This window comes from Echiichthys vipera, assembly GCF_963691815.1.
Source record: "Echiichthys vipera genome assembly, chromosome: 16".
NCBI lineage: Eukaryota > Metazoa > Chordata > Actinopteri > Perciformes > Trachinidae > Echiichthys > Echiichthys vipera.
This window is the reverse complement of record NC_139841.1, coordinates 22,169,284-22,190,995: the sequence shown is the minus strand read 5'-3', so window position 1 is coordinate 22,190,995 and position 21,712 is coordinate 22,169,284. Positions and strand designations below refer to the sequence as shown.

Genomic DNA, 21,712 nt, shown 5'->3' with positions numbered 1-21,712 from the left:
ATAAATAATTGGGGGCCTGGCCTCTTGAGTGATAGCTAGCTGCTGGCCCTCACTTCTCCTCTGAGGTATACGTCAGCCAGAAGGACATATCTCCCTCCCCCCAACGTCACATCAATGCTTTTTTTTGGGAAAAAGGAAATGAGGTGGAGTCAAAGACAAAACAAGATGCCGACTCCCGTAGCGGGTACGATTGGATCAAGTTGAGAGAACGGACCCCGGCGCTACATCCATTTTTTATACAGTCTATGCTCATAGTGTCATTGCAAACTTTGCACATTGCCACTGCTGTAGTTTTAAAGTCTGTGAGCCCTTGGGGGCCCCCTACTGGCCTGGGGCCCCAAGCAGTTCCCTGATTTGTCTGCTCGCAAGCAGTGCCTCTGCAAATGAGACTGTTAGTTGTGTTGTTTATGTAGTAGCTGACTAACCATCATCTCGAGCTGTTCTGATAGTGTTACGGTTTCCCTTTTTGATTGACGAAAACAGACTACCTGCCACCTGCTGGTATTGGGAGTTATTACCCTTCACACAGGAGCAGAACGTATGTGCTAGTTGGTTGTTATCTACTCGTTGTGTTCGAATGCAACCTTTTGGTGAAGATACAGGCGATGTGAGGTGACGCAACAGTCAGACTTCGTCATAGCTCGTTCTTCGATGCTCTGATTGTTCAGGGTTTCCAGGTTTTCCAGATCTATATTTTATGAATATGGACCGTGTGCATTTCTCCATAGATCAAGGGTTTTGACTTTCACAGATTTATATAGAACCTCGATCTGCTACAAAGCTTACTTTTTTAGTACGGGACCTTTAAATGAAATCCATTTTTTTGGTAACTTGGAACATTAAACAAAGGGGAATTTTGTTTTTGTCATGAAAACTTTGTTGTGCAGACAAAGCTTGTGTGTGGTTGGAAGAGGGGGGTGAGACGTCTGTGGTTGCACATATTTACTGTCTGTGAGAGAACCACCTCTATGTCTTCTGGCTTGCTACACTCGGATTTCTCAGCTTGAACTACCAACATAAGTCATGAAGCAGGAGGCAGATTTACTGGCACTGGAAGCTGCTGACATTAGCATTAATTGAAAACACAGCTTGAGACATGAGAGTAGCGAGGCCCATCTCCCATGGACGCCTCAGACAGAGAAGATCAATGCTGTTTTATCCCTCTTTCCAGCTGGCTCAGTAGACCGTAGCGATAAAACATATTTTTAAAATCTTTGAAAAAGGTCAGCCACAGCATCTGAACCCCACAAGAGATCAACATTGTGTGCAGAAGTGTGTCAACTGACCCCAAGAACATTGCCATAGTTAAAGCCTTCATCTTCAAAATTCAACTACTGTTATTAATTATTGCCAATGCATTCTCTTGACGTCTACTTCAATATGAGCAGAGAAAAATCCTTTCTTTATTTGCTGTATGTTGTTCAAGTAGGTCTAACATTTTTGATGGTAGTATTAAACTGGCTAAAATTCCAGCTGTTATCAACTTGTTTTCATCTTTTGTGAAAATACTCCGGGGTCGATTTCACTTTGAGTGCAACTGAAAAGCCGTAATTTGACAAATCTCAGGTGATTACTGGCATCTGTATTTACGGTATTATCATTGTCCTTTTGTTGAACTTTCTTGAGTTGTTTTACATTTACGATGACAGGTTTTTTTTCCTGACAGCCGACTTTCTAAGAGGAAAAGCACACATGTATCTAACAACACCGATTACTCCAATAACTTTAGTAGAGACGGTGATTTACCTAAATGGTATGTAGCCATCATTAATAGTATTAGTTATACCTTTGATTGGCAACTAGGGCTGCAAAAAAAGTCTTATTTTTTTTATTATCGATTAATCTGCCCAGAATGATTGGAAAACTCTGCTTTGATAATCCCCCAATAAATCACCTTCCTCAGTCTACCAAATGTATCTACAAATCAAGCTCCAGAATAGTCACATTCACATTTTCCAGGACATATGTCGAGTAGCTGGATGGACCCTGGGTCCTTCCGTCAACTAATATTCATTGTTCCATTTATAAGGGGAAAAAAAGAGCCGATTCTTTTACATCACTGGAGCTCTTCCAGCAGTTATAATGAGCAGTGACTTCTGAAAGGGAAGGAACAGACTCATGCTTTGACTCTAAACCCGAGAGCGTGTTATGCAAGCGCCCATGTCCATTAAACACACATGACCTCAGTTCAGAGGCAGTTCCATATCACTTCATTATGATCCCCCACTAAAGTTTTTCCAACAGATCGACAACAGCCGTGGCACATGGCTCCTGTAGACACACATTACAGCATGCACAGAAGACGCAAAGTGACGTGTATCGACACTCTTTTATAGAGTGGATGATCTGTAGTAGGGCTGGGAACTATGATACAGTGACTGCAGGACACCGGTCAACAGCTAAGCTGCAAAAACAACAGGTGTGAAACCTCAAACTCACCCGTAAGCCTTTGGGTCCTCTGGTACCGGCTGGCCCAGCCGCACCAGGAGGGCCCTGATGAACAAAGGAGAAGGGGGATAAAGAGGGGGAACAGAGGGGGAAAGGAAAAAGGGAAGGAGAGATAAAACGAAGCTTTACACTGACAGAGCACAGAGCCCCCTGGTTTTTGACCCAGGGGGGCAGTCTGACCTCAGGAACACACTATGAGGTTTGTTGTTAGATCTGTCACTCACACCAATTAAAGGGCCTGCTCTGGAATCCTGTCCTGCTGCACCCCAGAGCCCCGTATTTATGTTTGTTTTGGTGGCTCAGTGGCCCCCTCCTTCAGCCAATGCTCAGCCCGCGCTCTGTCAAACCTGACCGTGGCAAGGACAGAGCAAGGGGAGGCAGGGGCAGCTCCTAATTGGTTATAGGTGTTGCGCTTTTGACTGACAAGAGGGTAATGCAGGTTCAGCAGGAGGCTGCCAGCTCTCATAATGCTCAGAGAAACTTTCGCTGCAGCCTGTGGGTTGTTAACACTACATACTACTGTCATCTAAAAAGATACAGCAGTGACTCAAAGACATCTTTGTTCATCTGTTATTTTAACCTTTAGGCTATTATTATCTGTCAGTTTTCTCTGACAGTCATATTTGCTACTCCAAGCCTCAGACAAAAGCTAGTTGTTGATACAGCTCATAGACTATCATCTGTTAAAAAGATATCAAGCAAAAAGACTGCAGAAAAATTCAAAATGGGAAAAAAGAGTGGTGACTTACTGGTCTTCCTGGTGGTCCTGTAGGCCCGGTCTCACCTGGTGTCCCTGGGTGACCCTATAACATGTACACGCACGCACACAGTAGAAAGATTACATGACAATATAATGCAAATTAAACCCTAAAACTGTCTGTATCAGACAGGTTATAAAGGCACAAACTCAATCTCAATCCTACATATGTACACTTTGGATCTGATTGAGGTAATGAATTGGATTTTAGCCGCACACACACACTAGCATTAATACATCTGCAGAAAAGCTCTGCACACTGGGAAGCAAATCGACTGAAACAATAAGAGACAGTGGGGAAAAAAAGAAAAACAGACTGCCTGAGGGGATGATTTTATATCTGAAAACATACTTTTTTTGGCTGCTTCTCTTTCTCATTTATTTTATTTCATTTTCTGGCCGGACCATTTGTAAAAGCATAACTATGTAATGGGGGAGTATTTTCAGTCAGACCACTCAGATCAGCTGAGTGCAATAAAAGTCTATCCAATAAACAAGCCCATAGCACAGTAGGCAGCTCTGATCTCATGCATCCACAGGAAAAGAAATCATAAATGCCTGCAGTATGAGGTCTCTGTTAACGGCTAAAGATGTCTGCTGGTCAGCTCCCTTCGCTTTGTATGATGCAGACTTTTCCAGGGGGTCTGTTTCTGTTTTTGCAGACATCGGGGAACTTCCTTGTGTGTGTGTGTGTGTGTGTGTGTGTGTGTGTTTGTGTGTGTGACTAAGCCCTGAGAGTAATCCAACTGGCTGTCAGGCAGCAGGAAACTTCTCTGTTTCAGCAAGAATGACGACTAAAATCTTTATTCACACAGTGTGCATTAGACTGTGGAGAAACTATATGAGAGAGAGGCCACTTTCTACGTTTGAAAGAGCAAGGTAGGTGCGGGACAACCAAGGCCCATGGAACACAAGATCTTTGGGCGCACTTAGGTGTCCATCAGGATGTCTGAAAATGAATTGCTGTCTTTATTTGTTTCTTTATTGTTTTCAGCCAATCCCAGGAGTATTTCACAGAATGAGAAGTCAGCACTTCCTGTGGCCATTAAATAACGTCAAGGGGGTAAATTATTGGACGTGAGCCATTGGAACTATGTTGTCCTTTGTTTAAACCAATGTTACAACTTTTTCCATCCAAAAGGCGCCCTGCCGAGTGCTTAACCACTGCTTAGAAAACAAGGTCCTAATCGTCCATGGTGGGATGTGCCTCCTTTCCATTTTTGGCCTAATCTTGTGGTACTGACCTAATCCCACACATCAGTATATTCCCATGGGAATACCACACACAGTTTAGTTTAAGACGGCCATTTCTTGGGATTTTCTTAATGACAACCAGAAGAAATGTGTATAATCATATTTTAAATGTTATCAAACTTTAATGTCTTGTTCACTGTGTCTTACCGTTGATCCCTTTTCTCCAGGTGGCCCGGGATGGCCCATCTCCCCTCGATCCCCCTGAATACACACGAGTGCAACATTCAGTTTTCAAAGTCACCTTGCGAGGATTTAAGTGATTACACTTACAAGGAAAGAACAAGTTATTTTACCTTCTCTCCTGCAAGTCCTGCCTCTCCCACAGGTCCGATGAAACCCACCAAACCCTGAAATACACAAACTCAGTGTTGGATTGATGAATGGATGGACATTTGGAAAAAGAAATGTGTCTATGTTAGCGTTTCTTACCCTTTCTCCCATGGTTCCCACTATCCCTGTGATACCAGGCTCTCCCTGCAGAGATATGACATTGATTATATAATATAATTGAATCAATGTTTTTTTAAATTGTGAGTAAATGGAGAAGAAAAAAACAGTTTATTCTTTATTCACCTTGACTCCTTCTGGCCCAACCTTCCCAGGAAATCCTTTTCTGCCCATCCTACCCTGAAAAGGGACAATAATGAATAGTGAATTACAAGACATACACATGCCAGTCTGCTTCCTATGAGGTGACACATTGAGGAGAAGGCTGGGAAGTAGTAGAGCTGTCGCGGCTCAATATACATGCTGCTGAAATGTGCAATTGCGTGTATAGGTAATGCTGACAGTACATTTTGGCAGACTGTGAAAGTGACTGTAATGTTCCTCTTGCACAGACAATAATTCCCGGGGTTAAGAGGGGGGCTAAGTGCTTTTTTACCAGCAATAACTCCAGGTCAGAGATGTCGAAGCCAAACTCCTAAAGACTGAGTGACTCAACAATTCCAATGTTTTACTCCAGACCGGTTGGCAGCTTTCATAAGGCCGTACAGGCCAACACTATATTTTACTCAGGAGCACACAGTAAAAGAAGATTATTATAGTAACATGAGAATTAATACAAGCTGTCCAGGACTTGTGACTTCTTATCACCTGATTAAGATTTATGTCTGCGACTTACCGCACTAAGGCAAGACACTACAGGCAAAGATGTTGTTTTTTCATGCACACATTTGGGCTATTTCACTTCCATAACATGTCTTCTTTTGTTGGAAAGAAAACAACCAAAATACACATTTAGGTGTTTTTTTTCTAAAGATTATTTGGCAGTTTTCCAAGCCTTTATTATAGTACAGACAGGAAATAGGGTGAGAGAGAGGGGGGGGGGGCATGCAGCAAAGGGCCGCAGGTCAGAGTTGAACCCACGGCCGCTGCCTCGAGGACCTTCAGCCTCTCTTCATGAGGCGACTGCTCTAAACACTCAGCCACCTGCCGCCCCTTAGGTATTTATTTTACTACACTCATTCTCCTAAATTCACCAAAAGTTAGCATAAGATGATGCCTATTTGCATATTTAAACATAACATTTTTAGAAAACTTGTAATACAAAAAAATAACTGACTTAATGTCAGTAATCAACTGGGGAAGTTTCAGGGTGATATCTGTTGATTATTGATATCACCCTGATATCGCCATGAATCTGGCTTTATTCATTTTTAGATTTCTGTCCTGGGAATGAATCCAAATGAGTGCATATTTACCAAGATAATGCCAGAAAACTTATTTAGTACAGAAAATATTGTCTGAATGCAAGTCATCAACTGGGGAAGTTTAATGCTGAAATCTATTAATTCACATGTTTTTTTACCCTATTCACCTGCAGTGTCTCCCCTTAGCCAAAGAAGGGAAGAACAGACATTGCACTAAGCTGAGGGATGAAGAGCATTACTGAGAAGCTGAGGGAGACGGTGAAAAAAGGGGAGACGGAAGGTAGAGAGAGGGTGTCATTCTGAGCAGATCACTGAAGTGAAAATACAGCTGGCTGAGGAGGAGGACAAGGTGGAGGACCTGTGGCACCTGGCCAGAGATCAATCACAGCTCCTGAAGGAGTCATACACCACTTCCCCTCGGATGGAGGAGAGAGGGGGTTAATGGATGAGACAAGTGAGTGGGTTGGAGACAGAGGAGTATGGAGGAGGCTAGAGTCAAAGACAGCACAGGGTGACTCAGAGTAGGAAGAACTTAACGATAAACTGATGAAGAAAAACAGGTAGAATCTGGGACAGTGGGAACGAAATAAAGTTAGAAGAGCAGTGTTAAAAGCATGACTAGAAATGGTCAATTTTCTTTGTGATTCAATGAAGCATTTGAAAAAAAAGTCGAGAAATGTTTTATTTCTGCCATGACCCATTAACATCTTCTAGCACCTTATGGCCGCTATAAATCTCGCCACATATAAACACGGTGATGGCAGTTATCACCCCCTGGTGGCCAAGAATGTGGATTACATGCAGTCCGTCGTTGAGACTGAGAGGACGATTGTCTAGAGAGCCATAACAACCTCCATAAAACTCCAACCGTACATATCTGCAGCTTCTCTCCAATGCAAACCAAAAACAATCCATATTGATGACCTGGTTTATGACCTTAAATAAAATTCTGATTAGCCCTCGCCGTGGTACAACAAACTTTGGGATGCACAGTTAAAATTATGCAATGAAATTAAACTGCATGCTGTATCAGACAGCTGAGACGAAAAGCATGTTACACCTGAGTACACTGATCGCAGTAGGCTTATATCACACATTCAATGCCTCATGCAGAGTTACATTAACAGGCTTCCAATGCAGACCAGGTGGCGAACTCCATGCAAGGATTTCATTGTTCTGCTAACGCAAGACTGATTTAGTTTGTTATGCCGCAAAGCATGCAAACAGATTTAGCTCCACAGTACTCCAGCTGGGTTTCTGTCGTTGACTCAGTGATATTTCTGTCACTTCCTGTCCCTCTCTATGATTTGTTTACCACAGATATACAAGGGATATGAAATGAAACCATAATGATGCACACGATGGATGGTTTGATTGTCCTGAATGTGTAACGTTTTAAACAAACATGCAAACTTACGTGATCGAACACACACAGACCATGACTAAACACACATGAATGGTATTTTCTCACACACTAAACTGGTAACAGCGTTCCCTGTTATTAGCTCTCTCCTTCCTTTTCACCAGTCAGGCAACACCAGGTGTTTATCTTATAACTCACCTCCAGTCCTGTTGGGCCCGGTGGTCCAATCGGGCCTTCATCGCCCTGCAAACAGATGATATTGATCTTAGCATGAATTATGTTTGGGGACATAAAGCAGCACTCAGCAAAGAGAAGCCTTGTGCCATAAACTTTTAAATGCCTTTTGGTGCTTTGGGGTCGTTGCAATGTGGGCGGTGTCTGAAAGTCTTACCTCCAAGCCAGGCACCCCTCGTGGCCCCGGTAAACCTCTGGCCCCTAGCTTTCCCTGGATGGGTAAAAAGCAGTCAAATGAATGCTAATGTGTAAAGGTAAATGTGGTATTTACACAGATGTTTTAGTCATGAGTGGTGTGTCTGTGGGTCAGTCGGTCCACCACTTTGGTCCAGACTGAAATATCTCAACAACCATTGGATGGATAACCATTAAATGTTGTATAAACATATTCTTAAGACTTTGGGGATCACTTTACTTTTAGAGTACTTTTACTAACACCACTGTCAGGTCAAATGTTTTATTTGTTCAATACTACGTTTTATGACCAAATACCTGCAAAACTAATGACATTGCCATGAGCCTCAGCTGCACTTTGCTTTTAGAGGTAATGCTATCATGACTGCAAACTCTGTCTTGTTCTGTTTTATGTTTGAAAACATATAACAGTTGATAGGCTTCTCGGCCAAGGTGATGGTTTTTCTCACCTTTGGTCCTTCAAGGCCGTTATCTCCCGGTGGTCCCATATCACCAGGAAAACCCTGTCATAATCAGCGAAAAAAACAAAAAAATAAGTTTCTATTTTCTGTCTGAAATACAGACTCACAAATTCAATACAGCAATGTAAATACAAACCTCAGGGCCTGGCGGTCCAGGTGCACCAGCAGGGCCTCTCTCTCCTAGCTTCCCCTGTAACAAAGACATATGAAAACATGAGAAATTTCTTACAGGGAAAACATCATGCTCATTTATAGGCTCATACTTGTATTTTGGGTTTCTACTAGAACATGTTTACATGCTTTTACGGTCAATTTCTCCTCCCGCCTGTCTGAATATACCTGTATTCATTCTCTCTATAAAAAGGCACTGCTTTAGCGCCTGTCTCTTTAAGCCCCCCTTCCGAAAAAGCCCAGTCTCCTCCGATTGGTCAGTGTTTCTAGGTCATTAGCATCTGCACTTTCTACCTATATATTATATTTGTGACATCACAACCTTACGAAAGGCTCGTTTAAAAGCACAGTTTCTGAATACGGGCTGTGTGCATTTTTTCTGTTGATTGAGTGGCTTGTTTTTACTTTAATTTCACAGTACTTATATAGCACCTTGAAACTTTTTACAATATGGGACACTAAAGGAATAGTAAGGGTATTACATGACTTACATGTTAGGGCTACAGATTATAGAGCCTTAGAGGTGCTCATCTGTGGATTTTGCTACCGTCAGACAGAGCTAGGCTAACTGTTACCTCTTGTTTAAAGTCGTTATGCTATGCTTAGCTAAGCTTACCGGCTGTAGCCTTATACAGAGCAGACAGATATGAGTGTTTCGATCCCAGAATCATTTACATTTAAAGCATTACATCCACATTTTAGCATTTAAATGTATTTCTGGTCTTTAGAGCCAGAGCTAACCTGTGGTCCTGGTTTCCCACGGATGCCTGGTAACCCTGGAGCCCCCTGGATGCCCTGTCCAATACAAACACATCACATAAGACAGACAGTCGCACATTATTCAGAAGCAAAAAGCAGAACCCTGACTTCTCCTCTAGGGAATTAGAAAACATTAGACATGCATGCCTCTGCTCAGTATGTCTATTATCTCGTGGGATCACTCTGTTCTATAAAGTTAAAAGGGTTAGATTTTGCTTACACACGCAGACAAATGAGGAGGGTTTACATAAGAATTTCCATAAACTAGTCAGCACACATCTGGAAAGTCCTTTTGCAAAAGATCAGTTCTGCAACAAAGGCTGTGTAACTTCCTGAAGTGTTAGTTGGAGGCAGCATGCAGGGCAAGGTCTGTGCATGAACATTTATGACATGCACATATTTGTCGCAGCGGTGATCTACCTTGTCTCCGCTGTATCCAATCTCCCCTTGCTCTCCAGGTATCCCGATTTCCCCCTGACAGAGAGAGGAGGAGACAAACAGGAACACAGATGAGGTATGGGCAGAAAGAGAGAGAAGTGTAGAACATTAGGGGGAACTTCATCACTTGCATTCAGCTTTCACCACAGACAATACTAATCACTGTTTGGTAAATTGTAAACATTCACACACAATGAGACAAGTTCATCGCATTAGCCAAGTTCTTCATGTGGCGTCAGCCTGTTTTATGAAAGGCACTGATGGCAATTAATCCATTCTGTACGCCCATATGTCTTGTAGAAAAAGCCAGTGTTCAGTTAATTACTTTAACTCTTGTCTAAGTGGTCTCCGTACAGATGTAAAGTGCCTAATTTTGTGTATTCTTTACCATTCATTAGAAGCTCAAGAAACGTAAGTGTTACAATGATGTTTCATTCAACTGAGGCCCATCAAAAACTCTTTAGTCTCCAGGTTCAATCATTGTAGTGCAAATGTTTCTAGTCATCTTAAGATTTTAATACTTTGATGCTGGTCTTAGTTTAAATATGTGACTCTACCTATCTGTCCAGTTCAAGCAGATACTGCCAATACTGGCCTTACGGTGTTAAGTAAGTAAGTAAGCTGTGAATCCCTCCACCAAGGGTCTCAGACAAGCAAAAATATAATGTTCCTGTTTTACTTCTTCTTCTCTTATCTTCTGAAATTGTCTTAATCATTTTACATTAATAAGTTTGTGTTTTATGTATTTTAGTTTTGTTTTAACAATTGCTTTTAAACTGCTTTTAAATTTGCGCCTTTGAGTACCCTTTACGGTGCTATACAATATATATATATATATATATATAATATATATATATATATATATATATATATATTATTATTTGTCCCACTTCATATTCAAAATAAACTTAAAGAAATAGTTTAACATTTTGTGAAATTCTTTCTTACGCTCTCTTGCCGAGAGTAAGTCGAGAAGATTGATACTGATGTTATCTAACTCTGATGTTTGTACAGTAAATATCGAGCTGGAGCGAACTGCTGGTTAGCTTAGCTTAGCTTAAAGGATGGAAACTGAGGGGAACAGTTATCCTTACACCTTCTATGAGAAGTTTGTAAAAAAGCATAACAACTTGGCTTGACCACTTATTAGCTAGGTGCATAGAGTTTCTAGAGTTTTGTCATCACTGTGAGGTTCCCAGACAACCAGCAAAACCAACTCACTCCTCGTAAAAAACAAAAATAATCAATTAAACAAACCAATCAAACAAACAAGATTTACAATGTTACTCAGTGAGCTGTTGAAGTGCTTGTAAACAGATTTTGTTCCCTTTGGACAGGGCCAGGCTAGCTAGCTTCCCCCTGTTTGCACTGCAGTCTTTATGCTACGCTACAATAACCATATCCTGGGACGTGTTTCCTGTTTCTCATTGATCTTCTAACTCATCTAACTCTGCAAGAAATCAAATCAGTCTATTTCCCAAAATGTTAAACTAATTCTGTATTTTTAAGCACCTGCTGACTGCCAAACAAGGAAGCATAATATCACAAGATGGATTTCAAAGAAATGGCACAGAAAGGACTCATATTGGTGGAAATAAGAGAAACCTGTTGGATCTCATGCTTTATATGAGTAAAAGAAAAACAAGTTTGTATCTGTTTTGTTGAAGGCGGGACCTAATCAAAGCATGCTCTATGTGTAAAGGTCGGACAGAGATGGCTACAGTAGGATGCAAAGAAGGAACATATCCATCACATGCTGCTCAAACACAGGCCAATAACAGGAATATTCAGATCACCTTATCACCTTTCAGTCCTGGTTCTCCTGGATTCCCGGGCACCCCCTGGAACAAGCACCAACAGATGGGTTAGAAAGGGACTCCCCAAAAACTAAATCTCACCTCAAATCCACCCTCATGGGAACATAGGCTACTGAAACTGTGTCCAAACTCTGCTTATTGACCATTCTCTTGTTTTATATAACACATAATAATATAACTGAAAGACAATGTGTCAAAGATGTGTCCATGTGTGTGTGAGATTACCTTCAGTCCATTAGGTCCTGGAAGGCCCATCTCTCCCAAAGGTCCCGTATCACCCTGCCACCAGAAGAAGGCACAAATAAGCAATTCAGATTCTGTGATATCATTCAATTACAGATAAACACGTCTGAGACACTTGACTTTCATTCAACAAACACGCACAAACGCAATGAATATACTACAGTTCACTTTTGCATTATTCAAACGTAAGAATAAGCCTCATTGTCTTGAATCCAGATGATCCATGATGCCGCCATCACATTGCACACAACACAAAACGATGATAACATACGACCAAACTTGAGAGATAAAGACTAGAACTTGCTGCCTGAGGCCAAGATCGTGTGTCATCTGAAGCCTGAATCGATAAGATGTGGCTGTAACGAAGGCATACTCGAGGTAACATCTGTTTCACTACTGGAAGAAAGGGAACCAGAGCTGGGATTCATGGCTCAGAGCAAAGAAAGATTGCAGTCATAATGACCAGGGAGAACTGGGTTTCTTTCATTCAGTAAGGACCAATTATACAGAACGCTTAAAGACTGGATTGCATTTGCTGCTTTCTTGTCAGTGTGTGAGAGGAGGAAAGAGTATTGTTATAGCATCACAGGCTGCAAGTGGTTATCTTATTTTCATTCTCGGCTGCTCTGCATTTTTCTGCTTTCAAAGACCGACAGGGTGGCCCTTGGCTCAGTGTGTTAAATATTTGTATCTCTATTAAAACTGTAGCATCTGCATCATAGACCTGATCCGCATGTGTGAAATAGCATGTCATTGAATTTGCAGATAAATAGACAAAAATGTCCCTCGCAAAAAGTTACTTCGTCTGGTGTTCAGTGTTAAAACAGAAAACACTTTCTAACAAGTGAAATGAACAAGATTATATAATGTAATAAAAAACTACTCAAGATTAAACTGGAGTGATTTTCCATTAAAGGACATTCTGGACCAACACCATCACTTATTTTAATGTATGTTTATTTATCTATTGTTAAATATTGCTGAGCATCATGCATTGTTGTGATGTTTTGATGGAATCGCATGCCAGTGAAAGAAAAATCCACGGATCACTTTTATTAATGTCACTTGAAAAAGATTTTAAGATGCATAAGGCTCGTGTGTGGCGCATATGGTAGTCATGTCATGCTAGTGCCGAAGACGAATTTTCATTTTATGCTCATTAAAAGGACAATAAAGTAATCTGAATCTCTAAAAAACACACGTCTGTAACTGTTCTACGGCTGTCCCTACCAACTGTCCCTATCAACCACATATTTCCATATTTCTCCTGTCCAATTGCAAAAATGCATGAAGAAATACAATATATTAAAATCTGTCTAATGTGCTTAATAGAATTCAGATTTCTACTTTTATTATGAATGCATGCCACAGGGGGCGCCCAGGTTCAATTCTGGCCAGCATCACAACCTTTTCAACCTCCATCATTTCAAAGCAGGATAGGAGGAAGATGGTGTGTGTGTAAAACTATTTTACGCTGCCACCCCAGTTGGAGGAGGAAGAGGAAGAGAAATAAAAACTGATAAAGCTGCTGTTAAGAAGGTCCCCACTCTTCTTCTTGATAAGTTGTCTAAATGCAATACTTTCCCTTCTTCAACAGTGGCCTGCCTTCACCCAGAGTTGAGGCCTCCAGTCCCCAGAGAAGGGTGTTTGTATATTTATGTCTCTGAAGTGCAGCTCAGTTGCTGCTGGTGTGTACTGTAGAGCATACTGTCGGGTCAGATGGATGCAGAAGACACGGAGCTCAGAGCAGAGCTGTAATCAGAGAGTCCTCCAATTACAGGCCTACTACCACCACCGGTGGCCTAGAATAGAACGGGAGGAGCGGCAGTGACGGATGAAGACGGGACACGACAAGAGAAACCAGGGAGACATTATAATCAGACGCAATTATGTGGCTGTTGTCGGGCTGAGCAGGCATGGTGGGCGAGGGGATGGGTGGGCAGGGGGAGTTCCTGTTCAAAAATAGTTAATAAGAGGGATAGAAGAAGAAAACAAGATGCCTCATTAAGGTCTGTTTGACTGATCAGTGGAGTCATGTTTGTCATAAGAGGAAGTGGGAGGGACAAATGGACGATTCAAACTTTACAATTAAGGCTTTCTCTTCCGCGGTGAATTCTGAAAAGCATCCACATTTAGAAGCGTCTACAGTGGTAAAGAATCTACAGAGAGTAGCTAGTTTCCCACCAAATTGGTCGGCAGTGTAAGTGATGATAAGAGCTAAATGAGTTATTTTTCAATTAAGCAGGCATATTCGGTCTCATTTAAAAACAGTCATTTACAGCGATGTATTTCTGGAGTACGTGTCTGGGAAAATAGGATGTTTAGACGAGCACACAGGAATACACACAAAGTGCTACTCACAATAAGTCCAAGAACTCCGTTTGGACCGGGGGCTCCCAGCTCACCCTAGTCAGAGAGGAGGAGAGAGTCAGTGAGATGAAGGGAGCGGGAAAAGGAGCAAGTTTCTGGGGTTATTGGCTCTTTTTAAAACAAACATGCTCAGAAGAGTGGCTCAGTGTTCATCACAGCTTATGAGAGGGAGCTGTGTGCATGTCTATGTGTGTGTGAGTGTGTCTGAGGTGAAGGTGGAGGGCGATGTGAGCCCATGAAAAAGGGTTCAAAAGAATTTTATACAGACATTCATGGTCCTCTGAGAATAAATCTTAATGATTTTGGTGATCCTTGACTTTTCAACTAGTGCCACCAGCTGGTCAAGGTTTTCACTTATCCAGGGAAATATCTCAATGTCTGCCTGATGAACTGGTACAAACATTTATGGCTTTAAGATGATTTATCTTTGATTTTCTCTAGCGTCACCGTGTTGTTGACTTTTATTTTGTTAAATCACTCGACAACTGATCCCCTGACTTTTTATTTAGTGCCATCATCATTGGTTTTTACTAAAATACCTGCAAAACCACTGATGGATCATCAGTCACCAAATGTCAGCATGCTAACACGCTAATCTGAAAAGAGGAACGTGGTAAATATATCTGCTAAACATCAGCATGTCAACAATGTCATTGTAAGCATGCTAGCATGCTGATGTTAGCATTTAGGTCAAAGCCCTGCTGTGTCTAAGTACGGCGTCACAGAGCTACTAGCTATACGGGCTCTAGAGCAGTGAATCTCAAACGTGTCACAAGGCAAACTTTTACAGATGATTCTTTCTAGATCATTTTTGTAAAGCTACTTTTAATTTCCTAAAAAAAAAAACAAGACAGTGTAAACTTTGCAGGAGAAGTAAAATACACAAAACGTTCTTTTTTTGAAATGTAGAGATGACAAAGAGTGGCTCATGGGGGGGCGTAACTATGTTCCCCTGGTCCAATGTTCGCCACTTTGTACGTGACCGGGGAACATAGGGGTGACCCCGCTCATGTGGGGTGGAACTAGTTTGTGCAGACAATTCAAAATGTACGCCAACATCTGATGTGTCCGATGCATAATTCACTCTGGAAGACAAAAAGCATCATGGCTTAGAAAGAGTGTAATGGGAGTTCAGTTTCCTGATTTACAGGAATGAGCCCCTGGAAAAGTTATGGATGAGTGAGCAAAATCTTTCTTGAATGCACTTTATGTTTATGAGTGTGTTAAAGAGCAACCTGCTGATGTGTTTATGTTTTCATTTTAGAGTTTACCACTCTGACTGATGAAGTGCTACATTTGTCTGAATGACAATATCCAGAAATCGTGAAAATGCTAACATCAACTAAGCTGACGGCTTCCATGTGGACGCAGACATACGGCAGACTGATCTTTGCTGACCTGTCTTTACTGAATTGGACACAGTTATTCAAAACAACATCCTATGACATCATTTACTATTCTTGGATATCGTGTCCTAATAATACTGCACGTGTGTGTGTGTTCATGGCGAGTTTGCACTGGTGAATGGAAAAGGTTTGAAAGCCAGGCCAGCAAACCGATCCCCCCCTTCAGGCTGCAGGTTTTCGGAAAACGACTGCCAAGTAAAATTATCGGGATGGGATGAAATTAAATACAGCAGTAAAACTTGTCCGGCGCAAAAAACTAACTTCAAATGAAAGAGAAAAAACATGCAGAACTGCAAGGTGATTTACTCACCAGCACTGCCAAAATGTCAGTACTAAAACACCAGGGGGTGAGTGTGTGAGTGAAACCACTGCTCTCAGTTTGTGTGTGTGTGTGTGGGAGGGCTGTGGGTTTGTGTGTGACCATGTGGATTGGTTATGTATTTAGGTGTGTGACTGTTTGTGGGGGTGTGACATACTGGCTCTCCATCTGGTCCAGGTGGTCCTCTCTCCCCAAAGTCCCCTGGAAACCCCTGAGGACAGAGAGAGACTGGCTTTTATGTTTGGCTGCACACAAACTGTGATAATCAAACTCAGACATCCATTAAATGAGGCTTTATATTAGTACTGTCTGCTTTATTAAACGTTGTTTTTCTACACATCCAGCAGATATGGAGCATTATTAGCTTTCAATTGAGTTGTGTTTCTGGTCACTTTTTGTTTCTAGCTCTGTTTGGTCTCTGCAGACTCCTGAGGGAAAATTTCGGACTCTTTAGCTGCTAAATGCTCCACTATGTTTACCAGCTAGTAACTAATGTTGTCCATCTGTTGTTTGGTACTGGGCAGCATAGGTATGTTTTTTAAGAGCTTTTTTGATGAAAACATCTGCCTGCTGTGTCTCAGAGCACAGAGACAGAAACAAAAGAGTAAAGTTACAGACCAGGAAACAAAAACAATGAGCTGAAAGATGCAATAAATCTCATCTCCATAAAGCAGAGGTGGAGCATACATCGCATAAAAGTATTAATTTGATATATCGTTAATATTCAAATATTTTTGTTGTAGCCATTTTAATATGCAAAAACTGCATCAATAATAAAAAAAAAACCACAATAAGCAATTGCAAAATTCAAGAAACCCATTGTAAAATATGACAAAAGTGGAGCAAATCATTATGTCTTTAACCATGGACTCAAATTTACAAAACTTGTTTTCTCAAATACCAGTGACTGTTACACAACTAAGAATGCTACTACTGTAATTGCACAGCGATTATAACAATTTGACCGAGTTAAACATAACATTAGACATAAAGAAATCTGAAATATGTACAATATAAGAGCATAAGTGCCCCATTATATGCATGACATCTATCAGCTGCCGGGTGTGGGCAGACAAATGTTCTACTCAGTCTGAGTACACTTTATGAATGCATGAGAGCCAAGTACTTACTCTGTCCATTTAGCAGTAAATGGGATGCTAATCTGAGCTATGCTAAGTGGTGCTGCAAAGACAAACCACATCTGCAGAAAGCACGAGGGCCAACGCATCTCAAACCCAGAAACATTCATAATGACTAGGTCCTGCTGCTGTGGTCCGCGAAATGCAACTATTGTGGATACCACCAGAAAATGGCAGTTATTTTTGTAATAGTAGAGATGTTCTAGATATACAGCATGTATGTTTATTTTAATCTGTGACTTGCTTTGGAAATAGAATCTGCGGACTAAATGTAACCCTTTGTATTTGACAGAAAACCATTCTGGGAATAGTTCACCTTTCCTTCAATCTACTGACACATCCCAACAGTTCAACAACGCAAAAATAACTGCACTAAATGAGGTAATTGTACAGTTTCACAAAAGCTATTTTCTGTTCTTATTTGGCCACCGGATGACATTTAGGATCCCCCCCTCCCCCAAGACTGCATGGGACTGTTTATGGTTCTAAGAGATGCGCACAGGGGGAAGCACAAGTGCAACAGAAGTGTATGAAGCATGACACTGACCCAAAGGATGAATCATACAGCTGTCACCACTGCCGTAAGAACCATGGACAAATGTGGGAAACGTAGCTTTGCCAAGCACAGCACTTAATAAAAAGACTTTGATGAGATTCATATGAGGCAGTCCTCTTTTTACATGATGTCAGAAACCCTGTTCTTTAGCTTCAAGAGCAAATAGTAACACACCACAGCAGTACTCACTGTCAGATACTAGACTGTGTTGGACCTGCAACTGATGAGCCTGACAAAGACAGCCTTAAACAGACAAACAAACCCTAAACAGTGCAAAATAAAAGTAAAGTTGAAATGCAGATGTCTTGGCGATGCACTTCGGAAACTTTTTCGGCACTCCACTGTTTTAGATATATCCGTTCCCTCATCACTCTTTGGTAGATTCCGGGCTGATTGTGTGTGTGTGTGTGTGTGTGTGTGTGTTTCCTCGACAGAGCACAAGCGCTGTGGTTAAGGCCATTAAAATGTCTGGCTGCAGTTCAGGTGCTTCTTCTGTTCTTTGTCCTCCGTCAGGGAGGAGAGGGATGATCTCTAAGGGATCATCTTCATAAGTGTCCTAACTTTCCATTTTCCATGCAGGAGCACTGAAATCAAATGACAACGACGACGATGATATGCATGTTTTCCACTTACGTTTACAGGTCATTTATAGGGCGGTTAAATGGCCTTTTACAGAATCTTAAATGATCAAAGTTACACTCTGCACGCACGCACTGCATAAACAATAATTATGGATTGTGATACATTCACATTAATTCGCGCTCGGCCATGAACAGCAGAGCTGCGGCTGTCATCAAAACATCAAGGATGTGCTCGGAGCAAGAAAAGACCAAGCTGACAGGACAGCACTTCCATATGAAGACTATTAGTTTTGTGTGACCTGTGCCAAAACTGTCCTAAAAAGGTTTACGGGAGCATGCACATCAAGATAATAAATACTAGGTGCTGGACAGAAGAACATGTAGAAGACGGAAAAACAGAGACTGCACACTAGATAATGCTCTTGTTTGATCTATGTTTGAGGAGTGCATTCAGTCATTTCTTCTTATTTACCACCAAGTGTTGTTCCAAGCTGTCAAATGACCATACCAAGGTCTTTATTGCAGAAAATTGTTTTAAAAAACTAAATCAGCTCAAGACTATAAGAATACAGCCCTATTTGAATCGGGAGCACACAACATAAAAGCCTGATTCAAATGCAAACGCATGATCCAAAACCCCGCGCATGGTTAATCTGCATCCACAACTACTTCCTAAACATATGTCTAATTACAGAATAAGCTGCCGTTCTCAAAACCTCACACTAAACAAGCATTGGCTTTTTGGTCTAAAAATGCCTAATTTACTGAAAAGCCAATACCCAACAGCTGCAGAATGAGCTCAGAAGTGCATTTTGGGGTTACGCACTCTTTCTGAAACAGTCTGTCAAACTAACTCTGAACATTATCTGACACACACAACAGAACCGACAGCTTCCTTGAAATGGCTTGGCTCCATGCTGGGGGAAGGACCAAAAGCCCTTTATTTCAACAAAAGCCTTTTTCTTGTTGCATCCAAGCCCTGATGTTTGGCTGGTGGGACTCCACATGCATTCAGGCTGCAGTTAACCCTTCCAACCACCATGGAAATATTGAGCTGACACAATGACGTAAATCTAGGCCTTGTAAATTTTCACGAGCAGAGTAGGTATAGGAGACTTTACATCAAGAGCGCTCAATATGACCTAAATAGGAAAATGCATTTTATCACTTCATTGGAATGGTATTTTAAATCTGATATATTGTATGTCCCAATCTCCCCAGCTCAGTCTTATCCTTCACAAGTCATTAATAACAAATGATACATTCACAGTCAACCGAGAACAATTCATCACACTTTTCAAAGATTATCTGTAAAGTATGTTGAGACAAAACTTTACCGGCCTACCCATCTTGCCCCTCTTCCCTGGTTCACCGGGAATGCCCTGAAAGTCAAAACAAGAGAGACAGGGGTAGAATAGAAAACAAAGCAGAAAGGGGGAAAGGAAAGGGTTCAGGAAAGATAGAAAAACAAAGAAGAAAGACAGACATTATGTAAAAAAAACACATCAACACCAAAGCAGAACTAATTCAAGCCCAACACACCATTAAAAAGCCAAAGCTGTGAGCTTCTCTCAACTCCTGAGACAGATGTGAGGAACAGCTGACTACAGCCTATCCAATATTTTCCCAGCCCATTATGAATGATTTAGACCTTCATCTCATATATGCAGTGTATACAATATATATGTGTGTGTTAAATAAACACCAGTCTCGTGAGATGTGCGAGGAGACAGACAGACACCGTCTGCTGTGTGTGCAGCTAAGGTATGAGTGATTTCACTAACGGGCTGCCTGGAGAGGTCTTGATTACAGCCTGCCCTGTGCTGACGCAACCTCCTGGAGCATGTCATAAGTAGGCTAATCTCTTTATGTTTTAGAGGCTGTACAGAAGGAGGAGGCCTTGATGAGTTCAGGCAGTTCAAAGGCTCTAAGAGGGGGCTTTTATCATATGAGTCATCAACACTCCCACAGTCTTATACAGTGTCTCGGACAGCTGGGGACTGTTTCCGGCATTATAACAACAACAATGAGACAGCTGAATGAAATGGGAAATGAGAGGCGCTGTTTTCATCTCATAGGGCCCGTTAGCTAGGTTCAACTGGTCCCTGTACATTTTGCAATTATTGAGTTTCTTGAGAGAAAATACACTTTTGACAATAAACTCACTCTTTCGCCATCAGGCCCAGGCAGGCCAAAAAGCCCCGGGATTCCAATGAAACCCTGCAGGAGAGGAGAGGAAGACAGGGAAAAGGAGAGAGGAGGAATATGGGATGTGAGTGTTTGGACGCCACAAAATCAGCAGAAGGAACAGCAACTCCCATTGGCTCTAGGGCGGGGTTTCAATGGGGCGAAGGGTCCAGCATGGATAGGGTGGACTTCCATGAAGAACCAAGCCATGAGGCAAGTGTATATGCCCATGGACTGCATGGTGCTGGCTTCCACGATGTAGTCCAAGGGCACATACCCTCACGCCAGGGATCTCTGAAGATAGCCAGGACATCACACTGAGCTGTCGGCGCAGGGGGGGGAGACACATAGAGGAACACAAGCACATACAAACACCACAACAGTTGAAACACCGGAAGAACAGGTACAGTAGTAGCTAGTTTCAGGCAAGTTGACGTGCACACAATATGGAGTATGCTACATAGAGAGTGCAGAATATTTGGAAAGGTGGCTCAATGAAAGAGAGAGGGGACTAGAATGCCTCCTTAAGACAGCAGGGCCTCATACGGAGCTTAAACAGGAAATTCCAGCCAGTGGGGGCAGGGGAGTCTTTGGAGCAGCCAAGGGGAGCTGATAAAGAACCTTTATTGGAACTCAACATAAAAATCCCTGTTTGTGTCTGTGAGCGCGTGTGTTTCTTTGTTTGTGTACCTTAAGGGTGTGCGTTTGCATGCTGAGCTTATCAACAGCCAGTCTTTCAGTAAGTGTCCGTATACAGTAATACAATGTTTACATTACAAGTAAAGGCTCCTCAGTTTAGCAAACTATTAATAGTGGGTGAGAAGGGTATATGAATGTGTTTATGTGTGCAGAGGTGGATGCCGGCACCGGATTTTGTTGCATCTACGTGCACATGCATGTCGTCATGCAACAACAGGTTTACAGCACACAATTCCAACAGTTTGTAACCTTTAATTAAACAACTTTCTGCGTGTTTTAACTGAGCCTCCTTCTGTAAATATTGCTTAATAAAAGATGTCCGAAAGCTGTCAGCCTGACCCCTTCCCTGTAAACATGTTCACCGGTCCTGTCAAAGCACCAATGTTAGTCATTTAGACCGATAGAATCAAACTTGAGCAGCACATTTGAAGGGAAGATGTCGCGTTAACTTACCCGAACGCCTTTAGGCCCCACTGGTCCTATAGGCCCTGGTAAACCCTGAAAAGCAAAGAGAGGAACTTTATTTCAGCTGCTCAACAAAAATATGTTTTCCCAAATAAACTGTGAATGTGTTTCTCATTGTGCATCATGTTAACATTAAAAAGAGGTAGGCCAAATAAGCCATCACACATTAAATAAAAACCACCATGTTGTTTTAAAAGT

At 41.8% G+C, this 21,712-nt stretch overlaps 1 protein-coding gene across 1 annotated transcript in view; it reads right to left on the bottom strand.

The window, feature by feature from the left end:
* The window catches only part of col27a1a (collagen, type XXVII, alpha 1a), a 73,559-nt gene that overhangs the window by 16,455 nt on the left and 35,392 nt on the right, over window positions 1–21,712 (bottom strand). Inside the window, exons 10-28 of the mRNA XM_083929625.1 lie at window positions 21,503–21,547; window positions 20,330–20,383; window positions 19,501–19,545; window positions 16,045–16,098; window positions 14,154–14,198; window positions 11,775–11,828; window positions 11,529–11,573; window positions 9,715–9,768; window positions 9,277–9,330; window positions 8,501–8,554; window positions 8,353–8,406; window positions 7,866–7,919; window positions 7,673–7,717; window positions 5,033–5,086; window positions 4,889–4,933; window positions 4,753–4,806; window positions 4,607–4,660; window positions 3,198–3,251; window positions 2,440–2,493 (exon numbers count right to left, since the gene is read on the bottom strand). Of these exons, the coding sequence (XP_083785751.1) occupies window positions 2,440–2,493; window positions 3,198–3,251; window positions 4,607–4,660; window positions 4,753–4,806; window positions 4,889–4,933; window positions 5,033–5,086; window positions 7,673–7,717; window positions 7,866–7,919; window positions 8,353–8,406; window positions 8,501–8,554; window positions 9,277–9,330; window positions 9,715–9,768; window positions 11,529–11,573; window positions 11,775–11,828; window positions 14,154–14,198; window positions 16,045–16,098; window positions 19,501–19,545; window positions 20,330–20,383; window positions 21,503–21,547 (972 nt within the window). The remainder of the gene's footprint in view (window positions 1–2,439; window positions 2,494–3,197; window positions 3,252–4,606; window positions 4,661–4,752; window positions 4,807–4,888; window positions 4,934–5,032; window positions 5,087–7,672; window positions 7,718–7,865; window positions 7,920–8,352; window positions 8,407–8,500; window positions 8,555–9,276; window positions 9,331–9,714; window positions 9,769–11,528; window positions 11,574–11,774; window positions 11,829–14,153; window positions 14,199–16,044; window positions 16,099–19,500; window positions 19,546–20,329; window positions 20,384–21,502; window positions 21,548–21,712) is intronic.